This window comes from Hyaena hyaena, unplaced genomic scaffold (assembly GCF_003009895.1).
Source record: "Hyaena hyaena isolate Hyena2069 unplaced genomic scaffold, ASM300989v1 scaffold_188, whole genome shotgun sequence".
NCBI lineage: Eukaryota > Metazoa > Chordata > Mammalia > Carnivora > Hyaenidae > Hyaena > Hyaena hyaena.
This window is the reverse complement of record NW_024080819.1, coordinates 2,349,459-2,370,852: the sequence shown is the minus strand read 5'-3', so window position 1 is coordinate 2,370,852 and position 21,394 is coordinate 2,349,459. Positions and strand designations below refer to the sequence as shown.

At 37.4% G+C, this 21,394-nt stretch overlaps 1 protein-coding gene across 4 annotated transcripts in view; it reads left to right on the top strand.

The window, feature by feature from the left end:
* ATG10 (autophagy related 10) overlaps nt 1–21,394 on the top strand; it is a 246,380-nt gene that overhangs the window by 161,147 nt on the left and 63,839 nt on the right. For all 4 annotated transcript variants that reach the window (XM_039241059.1, XM_039241057.1, XM_039241058.1 and 1 more), the window contains exon 5: nt 7,586–7,683. In XM_039241059.1, the coding sequence (XP_039096990.1) occupies nt 7,586–7,683 (98 nt within the window). The remainder of the gene's footprint in view (nt 1–7,585; nt 7,684–21,394) is intronic.

The window sequence follows — 21,394 nt, the reverse complement described above, 5'->3', positions numbered from 1 at the left end:
GTGAATGCATTATAATGACAGGAATGTCTACTTCCCTTTGGCTTTAGTAGTGAGAAATGGGGCTCTGCCTTCTACTTATTTTGGAGTTTCTGTCCCAAATTGGAAGTATGTTTGGATACTGAAAAGCCAAATATCTACTATATCTGCATCTACTTAATATTATAGATTTATATAAGCATGGATTTTTTAGTTTATTTTTTTATTTATAAGGGGGGCCCATGGGGGAGGGTCAGAGAGAGAAAAAGAGAATCCCAAACAGGTCCCACACTCAGCGCAGAGTGCTACGTGAGGCTCAGTCACATGACCATGAGATCATGACCTGAGTGGAAATCATGAGTTGGATGCTGAACTGAGCCACCCAGATGCCCTCAAGCATGTTTATATATATGTAAATCATGATTTTTATCATGATTGTTTAGTCTTTATTTTTAGTAGTAATTGTGCTAATTGCTCTAGAAATAATGTTGAATGTTCATCTCTCCCACCATTGAAAAATATTTGGGTACAAGGCATGAAGGTGTCTGTGGAATACGGAGATGAATAAAGGAAATCAGAGAAGGATGATGCCCTCAAGGAACATAAGGTCTAGTGAGGGAAACAAGACAGGTCTGAAATTCACTAACAAGTACAATGTGTTAATAGCCATAGCAGAGCTAAAAATTGCCATCAGAAAGAGTAGATTGGTGGTTTCCAGAGGTGGGGTAGTAGGGGAAATGAGGAGATGTTGGTCAAAGGGTACAGATTTTCATTTATAATATAAGTAAGTTCTGGGATCTAATATACAGCATGGTGTCTATCAGTAACAATATTTTATTGTACACCTGAAACTTAACTGAGAGAATAGATTTTAAATGTTCTAACCACACACATACAAAGGGTAACTATGTGAGGAGATGGATGTGATAACTAACCTTTTGTGGTAAACATTTCCTAATATATACATATATTAAATCATGCTGTATACCTTAATCTTATACCATGTTGTATGTCCATTATATCTCAGTAAAGCTGGGGGAAAATTGCAACTAGGGCTCAGAAAGCAGAGATTATCTTGAGCTGGAGTGATTAAGAGAGATCTTGGCTGGACTTGGGATTTGTCCATGCAATGATGACTGAAAGGGCAGGGCAGCCTAGTAAGAAACCCAGGAAAGGCAAAATTCTAGATATTCCTATGCTAGGTAGTATTGGTGGAGACTACTAGTGACAATTACAATAGCATAACCAATATGTGTGCATTGCTTTATGGTTTGCAGAGAGCTCTTGGGTACAGAGACATAGAGTGTAGTGGTGAAAGTGCAGGGCCTGGAGTCAGAAAGCATTGGTTCTGATTCATAGCTCTTCTACTAATGAACTGCCATTATCTAACTTTTTGTTTTCTTTTCTTTCATCCAAAAAAATTTTTTTTGAGATAATAATAATCATAGTAGTAATACCTACCTCATGGAGTTCTGAGGTTTGTAAGCTAATATATGAAATGGGGCTTGGCATGTAGTACCTTTCAATAATGCTAGCTGTGTTGGGGCACCTGGGTGACTCAGTTCGTTGTTAAGCATCTGACTCTTGATTTCCAGTCAGGTCATGAACTCATAGTGGTTAGTGAGATTGAGCCCTGCATTGGGCTCTAAATTAAGTAAGTAAATAAATAAATAAATAAGTGAAAATAAACAAAAAATTAAAAGAAATAATGCTAGATGTTGTTTTCTTGATCCTCACAATACCATTGTAAAGTAGGAACTGTTATTATCCTTGTCCACATACATAAAAACTTAGTTCTCGAAGGAGTTAAGTGATTTATTCCAAGATACATAGATAATTATCAGGTTCAGACTCAAACTCTTTAAGCCTCTCTTTTTTTACTGCCTGATGCAGTAAACAAAATTTCAGAAACATGCGAGTTAACCATGTCATATGTAAGTAAAGAGAAGTTGCCATAATCTGTATTTTTGGAATATTCATTCAGAGAGATTAATAAAGACACAAAGTGATAGAAATGTATGTAGAAATAAATAAAAATTACAGAATTAGGCAGCATAGTTTCTGATATGAATGTACATGAACAATTAACACTCACTTCATATCACAATGTAGTTTTCTCACTGAAGCAAAAATGAATTTTCTCCTTTGGTAGAGCATCGTCTCTGCCTTACTGTGGAGTATGACATGAATTTTTATATCCTTCAAACCCCCACTTGAAGACAGTACATCGAATAATGACAGATTTCATTGTGAATAATCCACCTTTCCCTTTTTATTTCTAGTGACCAGATTCAGAACATTATTATTCAACTTACTGTAAATAACATATACTCTCTGTAATCTTCATTTTAGGAGTTAGGAAATTTTAGTGAAACCATGCACAATAGGATAAAGGTGATTTCTGTGTGCTTGAGCTAGAGTTAGGTGGTGCCAGTGAAATATCTCATGCTGTTATTTGATTCATGAAAACTAATAGCCCTGAGAAATTTAATTTAGAGAGCCGCACATTTTGAGTAATATATAGATTACTTGACATGTAGGTTATTATTCAATTGAGAGATTTTATATGAAAATTGTTAAATTAAATGCTACTGGCAGTTGCTAAAGATCGTACTTTTTAATTATTCTATTTTTCATCCAATGTCTCTTTTTCTTTTGTCATTGACGTTCTAGGTTGCTGACAGAATATTCCTTTAGCTCAGATGTGTGTTGTCATTCCAGGAAATAGAGGCACACAGTAGGCACTCAATAAACACTTGTTAAATAAATGACCTTAATTTACCATGCTTACTTTGTAGGTTGCTGCTGAAATTATTTCAGCTTCTACTTCAATTTTTCAAGTATGCAAGGGATTTTACTGAGTTTCTCAGCCTCAATGTGATTAATGAGATTTCTAAGCATGTTAAAATTAGTGCTATCGAATATCTTAGGTCTAAAACTAGGGAGTTGTTGATTGAGTATGCTCGTGTCTCATCTGACTTAGGCCAGACAGAAAAAAATAGACCCTCTTAGGAGGACTTAAAGTTACTGATTGAAGATACCTTCAAGTGAACATGAAGGCACATTATAATGTGTTTCATGAACTTAACCAAGTATTTATTTATGCCCACAATTTTATGTTAATTAAAGTTTTGGATCTTTGGTTTCCATAGATAGATAGATAGATAGATAGATAGATAGATAGATAGATTCAAAATCACAAAATCCAGGGGCGGCTGGGTGGTTCATTTAGTTGAGTGTCCAACTCTTGATTTCGGCTAAGGTCATGATCTCAGGGTCATGGGATCGAGCTCCACTTTGGGCTCTGCACTGAGCATGGAGTCGGCTTGGGATTCTCTTTCTCTCTCACTCTGCCTCTCTCCCCAGCTCATGCATGCAATCTCTAAAATTAAAAAAAAAAATCACAAATTGCTTTAAATATCTGCAATATTTTAGGCTCTATTTCTATGACATGATTTTGAAAATTATTTGATGATCTCAGTTTATTGGTTTCAGTGGAATTTCTGAAGGTTCCATTTGGTTTTGAAATAATTAGAATCATCATCATATTTTGAATATATTTTATGTGTCAGCAGTGTAAGGTATGGTTTGGAGACATGGCTGATTAGGTCAAAATTTTTTGTTTTTGCATAAAAAATCATAAAACTAACTCTTCTGTGTCTTTGTTCGTGAGGGTATAAGCTGTGACTTGGCACATTGATGATAAAGGCTTAGGAAAAAGAACCCACATCATAATTCATTAAGTCATTATTGTCATATGTTTATGTGGGAGGCAAAGCTATATTATCCAGATCATCTGCAGCGTAAATGGTCAGCATAAGCTGGAGAGATTGGCACTCCTGTCAGAGTAGCTTGTAGAAGCACTCATTTATGCATCATTAATCCATGTTTTTTAGGGCATATCATTAATATTAGTTTTTATTTTAGAGAGAAACAGCATGAGTTGGGGAGAGGGCAGATGTAAAGAGAGAAGGGGTAGGGGAAAGAATCTCATGCAGACTCCATACTCAGCGTGGAGCCCAGCACAGGGATCAATCCCACGAGCCTCCCACATACACATATGACAATAATGACATATAATGACGTGGGTTCTTTTCCCCAAGCTTTTATCATCAATGTGCCCAATCACAGTGCATACCCTCACGATCATGACCTGAGCTGAAATGAAGAGTTGGACGCTCAACCTATGGAGCTACTCAGGCGCTCTGATACCTGTGTTTTTAAACAGTCTGTAAATGCACTGGAGAATTTATTCACTTAAAAAGCACTGTTCTCTTTCTAGCAGGTGGGTAGCACTGTTACAAACATGCATGTAGGAGTATCATGCTTCTTTTTCTGTTTTGAACTTATTTTTAACTCTGTAATTATCTGTTATTCTAAGTTGACCAGATCATTTTTTTAAATTCCTCTGTTGTAATATGTTAGATAACATATGTTAGTAATATGTTTGGTCGTCTGAAAACTTATGTCACATACCCTCAATGCTGGCATCAAATCTGATGAAAATATTGTATAACGCTTGTTCTGGGCCTTTCCACGTTGCTGCTAGCGACTGATGATTGCATGTTGTATGAATGGTTCCAGCAGAGTGTGTGGGGTTTTGTCAGTGGTAATATCTGAACCACTTGCCCCATCCTTGGGTTGTTGGCTGGAATATTTTAAGGAATAAAATTAAAATCATTATTGATTGCCAGATATTAAACCCAGGATTCTTCTCTAGGTCTGCAAAGCCTTTCTCTTAGAGGAAATAAGATTAAAGAGGGTGTCCTTTCATTTATCATTTACTCAGTAAATATTTATAAAGCAGTTGCACTGTGTGAATGGTGGGGCTTGGAACTGCACTGTGGGACTATAGTGAGGAAAGGAAAAACGTGGTCTCTGCCCTCAGAGGCTGCAGCGAGAAGGGCACTGAGACCCACCCTCAGAGGCTGCAGGGAACAGCAGGAAGGGCACTGAGTCTCCAATTCCAGGTCCAGTGCAGTCATAAACTGGCCTCTTAGTTTTGGTTGATGTATGTTTCCTAAGACCTTGGTTGCCTTATTGATAAAATGAGTAATTATACTAGCTCTAACATTTTATTCTTCTACAACTTGATTTCTTCTGAAAATTATTTTAAAAGCATGTCATCTCTTTATAATTTTATAATTTGGTTTACTTTTAGCAGTGAAGTACTTAAGATCCTGTTCCCCTCTTCCAACATCAGTGCATGCACACACACACACACATACACACGTGTATGCATACATATTTTCAAGATGTGTAGTGCTTATCTTAAGGGCAAAGTTTGGCCCTGCTCTGTAAATGTGTTCAGAAAACAATATAATACAGATACTGAAGGCAGCTTGTTTTTAACTTGTAGCTAAACATGACATTCAAATGTTAATTGGATGAATAAATCTTGTTCATTTTACAGACATGGAAATGTCAATGGAATAAAACTATTTATCACAAGATAATGGTCTCCTGCCGCCAGATAAATGCCAAGATGAAGATACTTATTGAAAATGTATCAAAATATTCTATTGCTATTTATTGAAAATAAAGGTTGAGGAAAAGTTCAACTTTTCAGGTCAAACATGAGAAATGGCCTGCCTATGGTATTAGTGTATTATATCATCAAACATAATGTGCATGGTGTAGAAACATGAGCAAATTCTAAAAAATAATGGCCTTTAAGTGAATCCTTTAGCTTTGTAGTATGAAAATTACTGGAGCTGGGAGGAGACACCTACTATGTATTAAGCTCTGACTGTGTGCCTGACCCAGTCCTGGGTGTGATCACTGATGCAAACTTATTCATGTGAACAGAATTCGAAAAGGATAATTATCCTCATTTACAGGTAAAATTGAAAGCCAAATAGCTTGCAGTCACATAGAGAGTAAGCACCAGGGGCACCTGGGTGGCTTAGTCAGTTAAGCGACTGACTTCAGCTCAGGTCATGATCTTGTGGTTTGGGAGTTCGAGCCCTCCGTCAGGCTCTGCGCTGACAGCTCAGAGCCTGGAGCCTGTTTTGGATTCTGTGTCTCCCTCTCTCTGCCCCTCCCCTGCTCACACTCTGTCTCTCTTTCCTTCAAAAATAAATAGACATTACAAAAATTTTTTAAAAATAGAAAGAAAAGAAAGTAAGTGCCAACAGCAGAATTAAAAATCAGCCCGGACTCAAAGTCCAGCACTCTTCTCCTACACTCTCCATCTCTACTTAAAGTCCGTAAGTCTGAATGCAATACCTTTTGCTTTGGGGGGCATGATTTGGGTAGATTATTTCCCCAAGTTTTACTGTAACCTGATGACCAAATACTTCTTTGGGTCTAATGATTTGATATAGTGATGAGTTTTCTTTAAGTATCATTGTCCACTTGCTAAAGAAGGGAGCACACTCATAAATTCTGAGGACTTGATAGCTCTGAGTGGGACAGTAGCATTAAATTCTAGTAGTAAGATCGCTTCTGTCATGCAGTGTGTGGGTTCAAAGTCTGTAGGTAATTTTCTCTTTCTCCTTTATTTTGCAAATTTAGATACCTATTTTTCTACTAATCTTATGCCATAGTGATCTTCATAAAATACATTATTTGGATTGTTAGAAATATAAGTGAATTGTAGATGCTTTTTAAAGAAAGAGAGAACTCTGGTTCACTAGACATTTTCCTAATCTCTGATTCATGCTGATTCCTTCTCATGTCCCTCCACCCTTAACTATTCCCTTTCTCGACCTGTCACAAACACTAGGTGTTAATGGCTCCCTCCTCTGGACTGTCTGAGAACTTCAGTTTTCATCTTGGCAGCCACCACTTTCTACCTAGTGTTTTAGTATCAATATACTATTCATACACTTGTCATAGTTTCCCTAGTAAATGGTAGGCTTCTTACTAGGATAAATTATGTGCTTTCCTTTTCTCTATTCCCCATGGTACTCGACATAGTGATTTGAACATTACAGATATTTAGTCAGTGAGAGAGTGAATGAAGCATGTGTACGGTCTTTGATTTAAGAACTAGGGGAAGTATTAAAATTTCAGAGGTATTCATCGTGCACCCTTGTGAATATGGAAGTCTGTCTTCCTGGTCCTTTGCCTATGCTTGTATCTATTAGTTATTTCTAAAACACATTCGGATTTCATTTATTTTGCAGAATTCCTATAGGCAATGAATGAGCAGATAATTTAACTGTTAGAAGGTCACAAAGGAGAGAAGCTTGAGTGCTTAAATTTCCCTCAGGAAGAAAATAGTAATTCCCATAGCACTCTTTTGATATATAAGTAATATGTGTACTAGCAAAGATTTTTTTTTAATTATAATATTCTTCTAGTAGTTTTTTTTTAATATTTTTATTTATTTCTAGGAGAGAGAAAGAGAGAGACAGCGTGAGCAGGGGAGGGTCAGAGAGAGAGGGAGTCACAGGCTGAAACAGGCTCCAGGCTCTGAGCTGGCAGTCAGCACAGAGCCCGACGCGGGGCTCAAACCCACGAACCGCGAGATCATGACCTAAGCGAAAGTCAGACGCTTAACTGACTAAGCCACCCAGGCGCCCCCTCTTCTAGTAGTTTTAGATAGACACCAAGCACCATTGTGTCAAATGGATTACTGACTGTCTTTACCATGCTTTTGCAGATGGAAGACCTTTAGCTCTGAAGGACATATGGGAAGGAATCCACGAGTGCTATAAGACACGGCTGCTGCAGGAGCCATGGGACACTATTACCCAACAGGTTAGAGAATATTTTTATTTTATTATATGTCATTCTTTCCCTCTGCTCATCTTTTCTTCTAGTATTCTCTCCCCTACTCTTTTTGCCTATTTCATTTCACTTCAGCCTTAACAGATTTCAGTTCAGAAACAGTTTCCTTTAAAACACCTTCTCAGACCCAGAGTCGGTTTAGCCTTCCTGTTATAAGCTCCCGAAGCACCCTGTAATTTTCCTTTATAGGGCTTGTCACAATTTTAAATTATATATTTGGACAGTTTTTTGAAAACATTTTAATGTCTTTCTTCGTCATTATACCGTGTGCTCCCGTGTGGGCAGACACTGTTTTTTTCTTTATGGTACACCCGGCACTGATATAGTACTTATCATATAGTGAACAGTCAATAAAAATGTATGAAGGAAATGAGAATAGGAGCTAAGTTGGGATATTCACTAAGAAGTGCATGATTTAGTTTGTGTCACCTACAGTGTTTCAGAGTTTTACTCATAGGTACGTTTGCCAAGAAAATTAACTTTTGATTAATAATAGGTTTGCAATGGCAATCTAAAAAAAGTAGAGAAAATACATCTGCAAAAGTAGATATAAAAAGTAGATTTGCAAAAGTAGAGAAAAATAGATCTGTCAATCATATAAGTCATTATTACTGCCTTGCTAAAATCAGCAGTTAATTATTTTAGAAATTTAAAAATACTCATCACCTTGCAACCAATCATGGTCTCCTTAAAAATAATTTTTACTTATATCAAAAATCTTATTTTTTCCTGGCCTCTGTTAAGCTTAATCAAAGCTTCCTTTAAAAATGACTTTATCAGCCATTGGAATTTTTATGCTCTCTTATGTATTTGATCATAATAATGACAGTTTACTTCCCAATCAGCATAAGAATCCTCAGCATCTTATAAGTAGTTCTGTGACAGTGACTCCAAAGGACCATTTTCTAGGTTTTAATTGGGTACAAGCTAGGTTTAAGTACATGTGCATTCATGTTTCACACAGCTCCTCAAGTTGATCTTTTCCTTTACCTTCCCACCCTTGCCCTCATACATAGATCAATTTCTGTGGTCTCCCCTGGAACAATTAGTAAGCCCTTGCCTCTTGGGACCGCTGCTTCACTCCCTTCTACCATTAGTCGCATCCTCCAAACCATGGTCATTTAACTTGCCTATGTGCAAACCTGCTGTAGCTTCAAAAGCCTAGGGCGTGTGGCCTAAATGCCTGACTGGGGCTCTATGGCTGCCACTGCCTGGCTCCCAACCTGCCCTTTCGAGCTGATTATCTACTCCTACTCTGCTCTACAAGTCTCAGCTCCTGCTCTGCTCTACAAGTCTCAGCTCCTGCTGAACAAGGCTATTTGTTTAGAAGCTATTCTGTGCAGTTTGTTCTTAGAATTCTTTCCAGACTTAATTTCTTCCCTATTGCCTTTGTTCTATCTTTATATTTCCATTTTGTTCTCTTGTGTTTCTTTCTTGAAACCATTTCAGCTCACAAAAATGACCCCCTCTGAAATCCCAGATCTATAGACCAGGCATGGGTAGTTGCTATGAAGTAGGATAAAGAGATATATAAGCAAATCCATCATAAAGATTTTTTGCAAGAGAGTTTTATTTTATGCAAAGCATTTTATTATTTTTTTAAGTTTATCTTGAGAGCGAATGTGCACACAAGTGGGGAAGGGGCAGGGAGAGAGAGAAGAGAGAGAATCCTCAGAGAGAAAGAGAGAGAGAGAGAGAGAGAGAGAGAATCCTAAGCAGACTCCACACTGCCAGCATGGAGCCAGATGTGGGGCTTGATCTCACGAACCACAAGATCATGACCTGAGCCAAAGCCAAGAGTCAGACGCATAACCGACTGAGCCACCCAGGTGCCCCTATGCAAAGCATTTTAGATTAACGTTTAAGTATTGAGTGCTACAAGTTTCAACTTCCATTGTCCTGCTAGGTGACCACAGACTGTCTCAAAATGTATAATTTTTGGGGGGGATTTTGTTGGTTGGTTGGTTGGTTGGTTTTAAATGTTTATGTATTTTTGAGACAGAGAGACAAAGCTTGAGCAGGGGAGGGGCAGAAAGAGAGGGAGACACAGAATCTTAAGCAGGCTCCAGGCTCTGAGCTGTCAGCACAGAGCCCGACACGAGGCTCAAACCCACAAACTGTGAGATCATGACCTGAGCTGAACTCAGACGATTAACCAACTGAGCCACCCAGGTGCCTCTCAAAATGTATACTGTTATGTCAGAATCCACAGGTCTCAGAACATGGTTGGTTGTAAGAGTCAAGGAAGATGGCAAAACATAGAGGCAAAAGGTAGATGGCAAAGACATCCTGGAACTCATATGTATTTTACTTTAGTGCCTTTTTTCTCTGCTCCTTTTAATTTATATTTTGCATTTTGTTCCTGAGTCCAATTCTTACCCTTTTCTTTTTCTGCCACTAGCAGCCCTGTTATTAATCTCAGTGCAAGCCTATAGCACAAAACCCAGTGATCTGTGTCATTTTGGGTTTTAATTCTATGTGTCTTTGTTCTGACTTGTGACCTGTGAACAAGACTTTGGACTCAACTATATTTTCTTAGTTTCCTAATATGAAGTTGCTAATAGACTTCTTTTTATTGATAGAACTCCTAACTTGCCAAACCAACCAAAGGAACTAATCTGTACATTGTTTTTGGAGATACTGACTAATATCTTTTAATTTTTAGACACTTAAGTGACATATAGACAGCCTATTAATGGACCATCTTCTTCCTATCTGTCATGGTATAGTAGTAATGATCAAATCACAATAAGTGTTACTATTTTTTAAAAAAAATTTTTTTAATGTTTTTTATTTATTTCTAGGAGAGAGAGAGAGACAGCGTGAGCAGGGGAGGGTCAGAGAGAGAGGGAGTCACAGACTGAAATAGGCTCCAGGCTCTGAGCTGGCATTCAGCACAGAGCCCGACGCGGGGCTCGAACCCATGAACCTCGAGATCATGACCCAAGCGAAAGTCGGATGCTTAACCGACTAAGCCACCCAGGCGCCCCTAAGTGTTACTATTTTTAACACCCAAGCGTGGGGCTCACTTAATGGGAGGGACTACAATACAACTACAACACAACTGTACCATTTAGATGTTCCTTTGGTACTTATCTTATGGGGATTGATCTGTGGACATCTATCCCACTTTTTTTAAAGAAACAATTTAAAAAGTTTTTTTAACATTTATTCATTTTTGAGAGACAGAGAGAGACAGTGTGATCAGAGAGGGTCAGAGAGAGAGAGGGGGACACAGAATCCGAAGCACCCTGCAGGCTCTGTGCTGACAGCTCAGAGATGCGGGGCTTGAACCCACGAACTGTGAGGTCATGACCTGAGCTGAAGTTGGGTGCTTAACCGACTGAGCCACTCAGGTGCCCCAATCTGTCCCATTTTTGACAACATACTTTGTTGAAGCTTTCGAATTGCTCATCACAGTGCATACGCAGTCTTTAAAGACCTAGCCAGGGAAACCCTCTAGTTGCCTTTGCATCACTGGCATGTAAAAGTCATCATGAGTATTTCCTTTGAATGTCTTGGCTTTTAATCCTAGATTCATTAATGGGTTTATATTTACATGCTCTTCTTTGCTTGAGATCTTTGAGAGAGTGTGCCTTCATTTTTGTAAAGCCCCACATGAGAAGAAGTAGGGTGTCCTCAGTGTGGTAATGGGGTGGTGTGATGCAGCACTAGGGGAGAATGAGCTGACGGAATATTGGTGGCACCGAATAGTAGATGGCGGTTTGCAGAACTATACTAAAGAACTATTAGCTTGCAGACTGAACATGATAATGATATCCTGTCCTCCAGAGTGGCTTAAAGACAAAAGCAGCCCTCGCATAATGTAAAATGCATTTCACTTCTTTGTAAGGCTTGATTGTGCTCACATAGTTTGTTGCTCTTCATCTTTAGTAATGACACTTCTGTTCTCTCAGCATTTGTCTTGATGATAAGGATCTGTTCATGTCAGACATGAATGCTCTCTTTTGACGACAAGCCACTAATGAATCTCATACATTTGATTATGGTGATTACTTACCTGCTTTTGTCCACCATTAGGAATTACCTATTATCTCAACCCCGTAACCTAATAAAGAACTTCTGAAAGTAAGTTAACAGATGCCTAGGTTGGATCTGCCCAAAATGATGCAATGAAATGTTACAATAATGATCGTTCTTAGATGTGGGCTCTCTGTTTTAGGTAAAAAACTCTTGCGATCTTGGCACAGACTTAAGATAAGAAAGCATACCTCCAATTTTAATTGAAAATTGTATGGTTATGTATGTGGGTGTGTAAGTGGTCAGATAAGTAATTGTTTTGTGCTATTTTCTTGTTTGTAAACTTTATATTATGGAAAATTATAAGCATATGCAAAAGTAGAGGTAATGGTATAATATATTTTACAAACTAATGGTCAATCTTATTTTTTTCAATATCTCACCCAATCTGGAATTTTTAAAAGCAAATCCTAGATATACTATCTCATCCATAAAACTTTAAGTATGTATGTTTAAAAGATAAGGGCTTTACATCAGTGTTTCTAGAAGCTGTACCCATAATAGCCCAAATGGAAACAACTCTGATGTCCTTCAGAGCATGGAGATTAAACAAAGTGGTATATCCTTACTAGAGGATGCTACTCAGTAATACAAAGGGACCAACTACTGATATGCTGAACAACCTGAATGAATGGGCAGAGGATTATTCTCAGTACAAAAGCCAATCTCAAAAGGTTGCATAGTATATGATGCCATTTAATCTAACATTTTTGAAATGAAAAAATTATAGATTAGAGAATGGATTTGTGGCTGTTGGGTGTTAGAGAAGAAGGTGTTCCTGGGAAGGAAGAGGGTGTGGCTATTAAAGGCAACACAAGGGAACCTTGTAGCTATGGAAATATCCTGTGTTTGAGTGTATCGATGTTAGTATCTTGGTTGTGATATTGTACTATAATTTTGCAGGATGTTACCATTGGGGAACTGGGTGAAGGCTACGAATGATCTTTTTTTTTTTAATGTTTATTTATTTACTTTTGAGAGAGAGAAAGAGAACAAGCTAGGGAGGGGCAGAGAGAGACAGACAGAGAGAGAGGAAGACAGAATATGAAGCAGACTCCAGGCCCTGAGCTGTCAGCCCAGAGCCCAACATGGGGCTTGAACCCACGAACTGTGAGATCATGACCTGAGCTGAAGTTGGATGCTTAATGCACTGAGCCATCCAGGTGCCCCATGAATGATATTTTTGTATCATTTCTTATAACTACATGTGATTCTACAGTTATCTCAAAATAAAAAGTTTAATTAAAAAAAGGTAAGGTCTCTTAAAACATAACCACATTTCTCTTACCACAAATAAATTAATAATTTCTTAATATCATTAAATAAGCAATTGATGTTTAAATTTCCATAGTTGGGGTTCTTTTTTTTTACAATTTCTATGAATCAGGATTCAAATAGGGCTTATATGTTAAAATAGTTAACATCTCTTAAGACTTTTGAAACTACAATTCTCCTTCCTCTCTCTTTCTTTCTTCACAAATTTTTGTTGAAGAAACAAGGTTATCTGTCCTGTAGTATTTGTAGTCTGTTTTGTTGTTGCTGTTTTCCTAATTGTGTCTCTGTGATGTTGTTTGGTGTGTTCCTCTCTGGATTTTCCTTAAACTGGTAGTTAAACCTGGAAGCTTGATCGGATTCAGGTTTGTTTTTTGAGGCAAGAATACTTCATAGATGATTCTGGATACTTCTATCAAGAGGCACATTATGTTTGGTTATCTTTCTTTTTTGTGATGTTAGCAGCCATTCATGATTATTGCCTAGATCCATTAACTCATTAGGGGTTGCAAAATAGTGGTGTTCTAATTCTATCATCCATTGTTTATGAGCTGGACTGCTTTATAACAGCAGTTTCCTTCACCAGCTTAGTTACTTGAAGTATGCTTTGTATAGAAAATGCAGGGTAAATGTTTTAGCATTTAAGATAATGAGCTGGTTCTCTGGCCTTCCGAGATGACCAAGAAAGTTTTCTTTTGTATCTTTATGGCCTCGTGGATGTGAGCATTTTATGCATTTCAATTCATTACAGTGATTATCTTTATTATTGCTTGATTTGCCTCATGTTTTACCAATGAAAGTCTCAAGTTGGCCCCTAAGTTATTTTGATATAACCAACTAGCTTTTTGGTTTGAGAAGCTGTTACTTGTTGCCCATTCAGGTCATGCAGTTCATGCCCAGACTTACCCCTCCATTTACAAAGGAGACTTGCTTTCTTTTAGAGCCTTTATCAAGGTGCTGAAGCCAGACAGGGGTGAGCACCACCGCTTACTAGCTGTATGAATTTGGGCAAATTACAAAAACTCTTATTTTCCATTAGAGATAATGACAGCATCTACCTAGAGTTGTTGGTAAAGATTAAGAAAGAGGGTTGTATACAAAAACTCATCCTGTGTCATATCTCCTTGCAAATATTTTTTAACATCTAAACTGTGTGCTTTAAGTTTGGAAACCAAAAGTTTTGAGGTACTTCGTTTTCTGATCTCACAGGTCTGGTGAAGGCTGTCTGAGTACAAATAAGTGAATGGGATTTGGTGGATAAAGTTGGAAAGAAGCTAGTTATGTTTCCTTGAGTGATCCTGTATAAGTATTATGAGAATTGGATGAAATATTGGCAAAGAATAGAGTTAAGAGGAGCCTGTGCAATACTCATTTTACATATCCCAAATACCATTAATTTCATTTTGAAGACTTCATCGTGCCTAAAACATGTAAATATATGGTAATTAATTTCAGTAAGTTTTCATTATTATTTCCATGATAAATCTCTCGGTAAAAAAAAAAAAACCCAAAAAACAAAAAACAAAAAATTAAAGCACAACAAAAAACCAAACTCCTCAGACACCTTTTGGTGAAGAGATTGCTTTCGACTCTCAGTGATGCAGGAAGTCACTGGTTAAGGAGTCTTAAATAATGAAGCTTGATATGTTGCCTGGTGACTTATAATGATGGCTGATAAACTGATGATTTAATTGTGCTTCCTCTAGTAATAATCTTAAGTGCTCAAGTGAAATTCCAGTGATTGGCTTTCTTCTGAACTCAGTCTCCCTGGAGTCTTTAGGCATCTCTTTTACACAACATCCGATAACTGACTTTTAACTGTTCCTATTTTAAATAATACAAATCAATTAAAACACACAGCTGTTTAACAAAACTTCTCGATGTTGGTATAGGTCTCCGTGGGTATTTCCTGATGGCTCATAATGACATCAATTTAGCACACCTGGTAGGATCTGTGTGCACTGGAAGTGGCTTAATTCTTAAATGACAAGAAAATTAAGAAGCCTTTTATGGATTGCTGCTGCTGCTGCTTCAGAATCACTGCCAGCGCCATTGCAGACTCTTTCATGGTAGAGGTTTATTTAAATGGCACTGCAGACACCATGTGATGATTTTCTCTGTAATTTGCCACTAATTTGTTGATTCCGGGTTTCTCAGTATTCATTCTGGACATTAATAAGTCATTTCAGTGGGTAGGTTTTATTGTGCCATAGAAAAACATCTATCTTGCAGACTTTTTGTAGAAACTTTCCAGTGTTTTAACAATTGTCAGTGATTCTACCACACTTTACTATCTTACAAAAGCAGAATATGCTTTCATCACTGTGTCTCATTTTCTTTGGTATCTTGGGATAATGATGACAGTGCTATTTTTCTCTGTCTCTATTAGTAATTATTTCTAGATTGTCAGTCTGCACATGCATTGTGACTTTTAATATTTATCGAATGCTGATGCTGTACTTTATTTTCCATATTCATTTTTTTAATCAATTCAGAAATATCCACTGTCACTCACACTCCACTGTGCTCTTCTTATGGTGAAGGTAAAAAACACACTTTCATAAGTTTTGCTTGTTCCTTGGATTAAGAAGTATATGAAACTTTGTTCTATTTATCTATTATTAAATAATTTATTTCAAAATTTTCTTTGATTTTACACCCTGAAATGTTTTTAGAAAGCTTTAACTATATCCTAAATGCTGTTTAGGCATTGGTATAATATTATTTTCTCATCCAACTTTTACTTTCTAAAGTTTTCTGGCCATTAACTACTAATTAAGTGTTCAGAATAGTCTAAGTAGAATGGGGGAGGTGTGATTTATTATGTAAGATCCTTGTCTTATTAAATTGATTTCTAAGATGTTTTGTTTTGTTCCATTTAAATGAGAATTCAGATAAATACACAAGGAAAGTTTTTTTTATTGTTTATCTATTTTTGAGACAGAGCTTGAGGCAGGGAGGGACAGAGAGAGAGGGAGACAGAGAATCTAAAGCAGGCTCCAGGCACTGAACTGCCAGCACAGAGCCCAATGTGGGCCTCGAACCCACGAACCGTGAGATCATGACCTGAGCAGAAGTCAGACACTTAACTACTGACTGAGCCACCCAGGCGCCCGACAAGGAAAGTATTTTTTATAAATGACCAGCTTATATTGGTGTATTGGGTTTCATTTCTTTAAATTGAAATTTACTTCACTAGGTAATGAAAACAAGAGACTGGTTAATGTACTTTGTCATATATATATCTGGCTAAGCAGACTATTGCTTGGCTTTTTACCATCACAGTTGCACTTTTGACTCATAACATGCCTTGACTTTATATAAGCCTTTCTTTAAGGATTTTCCTAGCTTTTCATTGATCCTTGGAATGTCTCTTTCTAAAAAAAGAGCAGCTTATAAATGTAAAAACAAATGCCACTTAAAAATGTATAATTAATTTTAATATCACTCATCTTAGCACATTTCATTTTGCTAATTACTTACCATCAATTTTTAATTTTTAATAAACATCTTAGTTCTAAAACCTTATGTTTGAGGAATATTTATAATCTCATTTATGGTTTTTGAGAAAGAGGTTAATGGTAGATAGGCAAGAAGGAGCAGCTCGTGGCAGGTAGAGAAGTCAAGGAGAGCAGAAAGTCAGGCACAAGACCTGGAGGGGAGAGAAAGTGGACTCTGCAGACACACTTATCCACAGGAAGGTTTTGAGTCCCCTGGAAGGGTGTAAGCTTCCTATGAAAGATGCTATTTGTTTTATCTTATTTTTGACACCGTGGTGCCTGCATACACATACTCTACCATGTAATTATTGCAGTTTTTTCATCCCACTTCCTACCCTTTTCAGATTCTTTTTTCACTTGTTGTTTTCCTGATTCTTTTCCATGTGAGCTGTTACATTCCCCAAATTTTATTTGCAGTTTATATTTTATAGTTTAAAATGTGGCCAATAAGTAGGGATAATACCAAAATGTATAAAGTATGTGTACAAGTCATTACAATTATTGTATTGCATGGTGATATTATTGTTTCATATATAAATTCATTTCTACTTCCGTCTGTCCAATCTGAATTTTAGAAATCTTTCAAGTGGTGTGAGTATATATACGCATACAGTGTGTATACATATATATAGTCTATAGTATATATATATAGTCTATAATGCATATACTATAGCCATCTAATCAAGTGAATAAGAAATAAATAATGGAGGGGTAAAGATGGTTGTAATGGAAACATCCAAGCTAAGGGTTATTTTCAAGTTTTCTAGAACAAGAAGTAATGAAAAGGGAAAGCCAATTAAATAGATCGCTTTTATTCTGTTATGGAAGGAGGCAGACAAGTTTATCAGGAGAAACAAACTTCTCTTGTGTTAATTTTAGGAAGATATTTTACAAATATGAAAAAGTAGTCTCTTTTATAGATACCTATATATATAGGGGCACCTGGTTGGATCAGTTGGTTAAGTAACTGACTTTGGCTCAGGTCATGATCTTGTGGTTCATGAGTTTGAACCCCATGTCAGGCTCTGTGCCAACTGCTCAGAGCCTGGCACCTGCTTCGGATTCCGTGTCTTCCTCTCTCTCTGCCCTTCCTCTGCTTGCACTCTGTTTCTCTCTCAAAAATAAACATTAATTTTTAAAAAATATATAAATATATATACATATGTAATATATATGTTCACATATATATGTTATACATAAATATACACAAATACAAATGTGATTATACTACGCACCAAGTTTTTGAAATTTACATCAGTCATCTTTTCATGTCAATACTGAAATACATCTAAATTTTCCTTTTTTTTAAATTTTATTTTATTTATTTTGAGAGAGAGAGAGAGCATGTGTGTGTGAGCAGGGGAGGGAAGTGGGAGAGAGAATCCCAAGCAGGCTCTGCATTGTCAGCACAGAGCCCGACATGGGGCTCAGTCTCACAAACTGTGAGATCATGACCTGAGCCAATATGAAGAGTCAGGCACTTAAACTTAACTGAGCATTCCAGGTGCCCCTAAATTTTCTTTTTAATAACTGTGTGGAATCCATTCTAAGGCCATGCCATAATCATTTTAACCAATTTTGTATTTTCAACATTGAATTATTTTCCAATTATTTTCTTATAAATAATTTCTAAGTGATCATCCTTGTATTTATAATTTGTGTGGTTGTCAGATTATTTCTTTGTAATAAATCCTTAGAAGTGAAATTGGTGAGTCAATAAGTATTCACATTTAAAGATTTTGTTAAACATTCCCAAGTGTATTAATTCTTACTACCAGTAGTATATTAGAGAACTAATTTCCCTAAGTGTTTACTGACACTGGTCATAATTGTTCTTCTTAAAGTGCTACAATCTGATGTCAAACAGGCTTCTACCTGGAGTCTTGTACTTGAACCCTGAGTTACTGTTGAATAGATGAAATGTACATTTTTCTTGCAGTCCATTGGCACATACATTTTAGACGCTGAGGAAGTTGACATATGGTCGTAACTAAAAGATCTGACTTCCATTCTTGCCAACATGGAGTATTCTTTCACTGTCCAGAGGCAGCTCACAGGAGTACATGGTAGCAAGGCTGAGGCTTCTATTTTAATGTAAGCCTTATTAGATTTGTACAAATGATTGAACAGAATTCATGGAAACTTCTAAGTCTTGCTCCTTTAAGTATGGAAGGTAGGATCTGAGATGGCAAGATTTTTGCTAGCAAGAATTATCAATCATCCACCTTACCCAGATAACAAGAGTTGTATGTAATATTTGATTGAGTTAAACCATATCTAAAGGGACCTGTCAGGTGATGTAACTATTAATACACTCCCCTGCAAACAATTGAAAGTTAACATTTTGAATAGTTTCAAAGTATCATCCATTTAGGTCCCAAAGAACATATTCCAAAACTGACATATATGGTTTTGGCACAGTTGTGCTTAAACTGTTCCTCCTGGCAGTAATTAGTTGCCAGATTCATGTATTCTTTAAATAGAACGGGTCATCACCATATAGATGGGTGCTTGTCTTTCTGTTTCCTGCCATGGGAAATCAAGTACTCAGTTCTTCTAAAAGCGGTATGAAAGTGGAAATAAATTTATGTGTGGCAAATGAATGGAACTCTATCATACAACCTTTTAAGATTAGAATTTATCTTGTCTAAAGATTATTCTAGCAACAATAACTAATAACATTTACAGAGAGTTTCTCAAGTACCAGGCTTTCTTCTGAATACACACATTATTTCACTTAATCTTCTGAATACCCCTATTAGGTTGAATCTATTCTCCAAATTTTAGAGAAGGAAACACTGAGGTACAAAGGCATCACATAACCTGCTAAAGGTCAAACACCTACTGAGTGACAGAATCAGAATTTGAACTAATGAGCTAGAGAGCTCATGTCTTAATCACTAATTTTGTTGTTTCTCCCACAATGCTAAACTTGTTCTCAAGATGTTATCATATTGAAGACATATTAAAGTAGATCTAAACCCTTTCTGGCTCATGGACCTCTGTAAGAATCTGATGAAAACTCTGGAGCCTTTTCCTAGGCATACAGTATTTTGCAGCCCTAATCAGCAGGCCCCTCAGCAGGACATCCAGATCCTTGGAACTTGTAGTGACCATTGTGGATTAGAACTCAGCATTCACCCCACCCTCCTCTTGTGCCCTTCCTGTACTCCAGACACTGGAAAGCGGAAACAGTTTTCCAACTCCCTTTTGGAGAGGTATTTGAATTTGATTTAGGTTCATCATATCAGATGTGTTTGTGCAGGATTTGGAAGGTAGAGGTGTTGGAGGCTGCACTTCGGTGCAAGCATTGCAGGTCATGGAGGTTTTCTGTATGGCCCCAGTGTCGGTCACTGGCTTTGGTCACTGCCCTTTGGGGCAGAGGATGGGCAATTGTTTTGCTGGTGTGAATTGAAGCAGATGTGGTGTGGCCCTGGCGATGGCCACAGTAGAGGCAGGTGTCTGATCATAGGAGTGGAGGTATGATTCTAGAATGGCCGATTCTTGATCTGAAAAGGAACAGTATGTCCCATGGTGTCCAGTTCTCTAGTATGGACTTGGAAATTGTTCAGAAGTCATTTAGAATGTGTTTATTCAGCCCTCCCAATGAGGGCTTTAGCTAGTCAGAGTAGATTCTGTTTATTGCAACTGTAACTTGACTGCTACAGTAATGTATAGCTGGACCCATGGATAGTTTTTTCCACAGGTTGGCTCTGAAGTCAGAAATACTTGGGTTCTTACTCAAGTCTACATAATAACATTGTGACCAAGGACAAATTATTTGACTTTTCTCCTTCCTCATTCTCCGAATGGGAAATTATTTTTTTTCTCAAATAGTTTATTGTCGGTTTCTATATAACACGCAGTGCTCATCCCAACAAGTGCCCTCCTCTATGCCCATCACCCCCTTCCGCTCTTCCCCACCATCAGCCCTCAGTTTGTTCTCAGCATTCAATAGCCTCTCATGGTTTGCCTCCCTCCTTCTCCCCAACTATTTTTCCCCTTCTCCTCCCCCATGGCCCTCTGTTAAGTTCCTCCTAATCCATGTATACGTGCAAACATATGGTATCAGTCCTTCTCTGCCTGACTTATTTCACTCAGCATAATACCCCCAAGTTCCATCCATGTTGCTACACATGGCCAGATTTCATTCTTTCTCATTGCCCTGTAGTATTCCATTGTATAGATAAACCACATCTTCTTGATCCATTCATCAGGTGATGGACACTTAGGCTCTTTCCATGATTTGGCTATTGTTGAGAGTGCTGCTATGAACATTGGGGTACATGTGCTCCTATGCATCAGCACTCCTATATCCCTTGGGCAAATTCCTAGCAGTACTATTGCTGGGTCATAGGGGAGTTCTTTTGTTCATTTTTTGAGGAACTTCCACACTGTTTTCCAGAGGGGCTTCAGAGAAATTATTTTTATATGGGGACCATTATAAGGACTATCTCATTGGGTTGTTGTGAGAATTATGTGAGTTCGTGCATGTGATATGTTTAGCATAATGCTTGGCACACAGTTGATGCTAAGAGTGTGAGTTATTATCACCATTATTGTGAAAAGAAAAAGTAGTGGACATAACTTCTGTTTTGTGTAAAATACAGGCCTGCAATGGTGAATAGAATAATTGCTGAAACTCAAGTTTTCTGCAGCAGTATATTCACAAGCGCAAACTGGTAGTTTATTGAGGAAGGAGCTCTCTAGAGTACTTAGGAGTCATATTTAGTCAACTAAATCAAGAGTTTTGTAGTTCTCATTCAAAACAGCATTCAAAAAGTTCTCATAGTGAATCTCCTTCAGGAGTGACCTTCAGCTATTTCAATGTACTGCATTTTATGGGACAGGATTTGCACATCATGGGA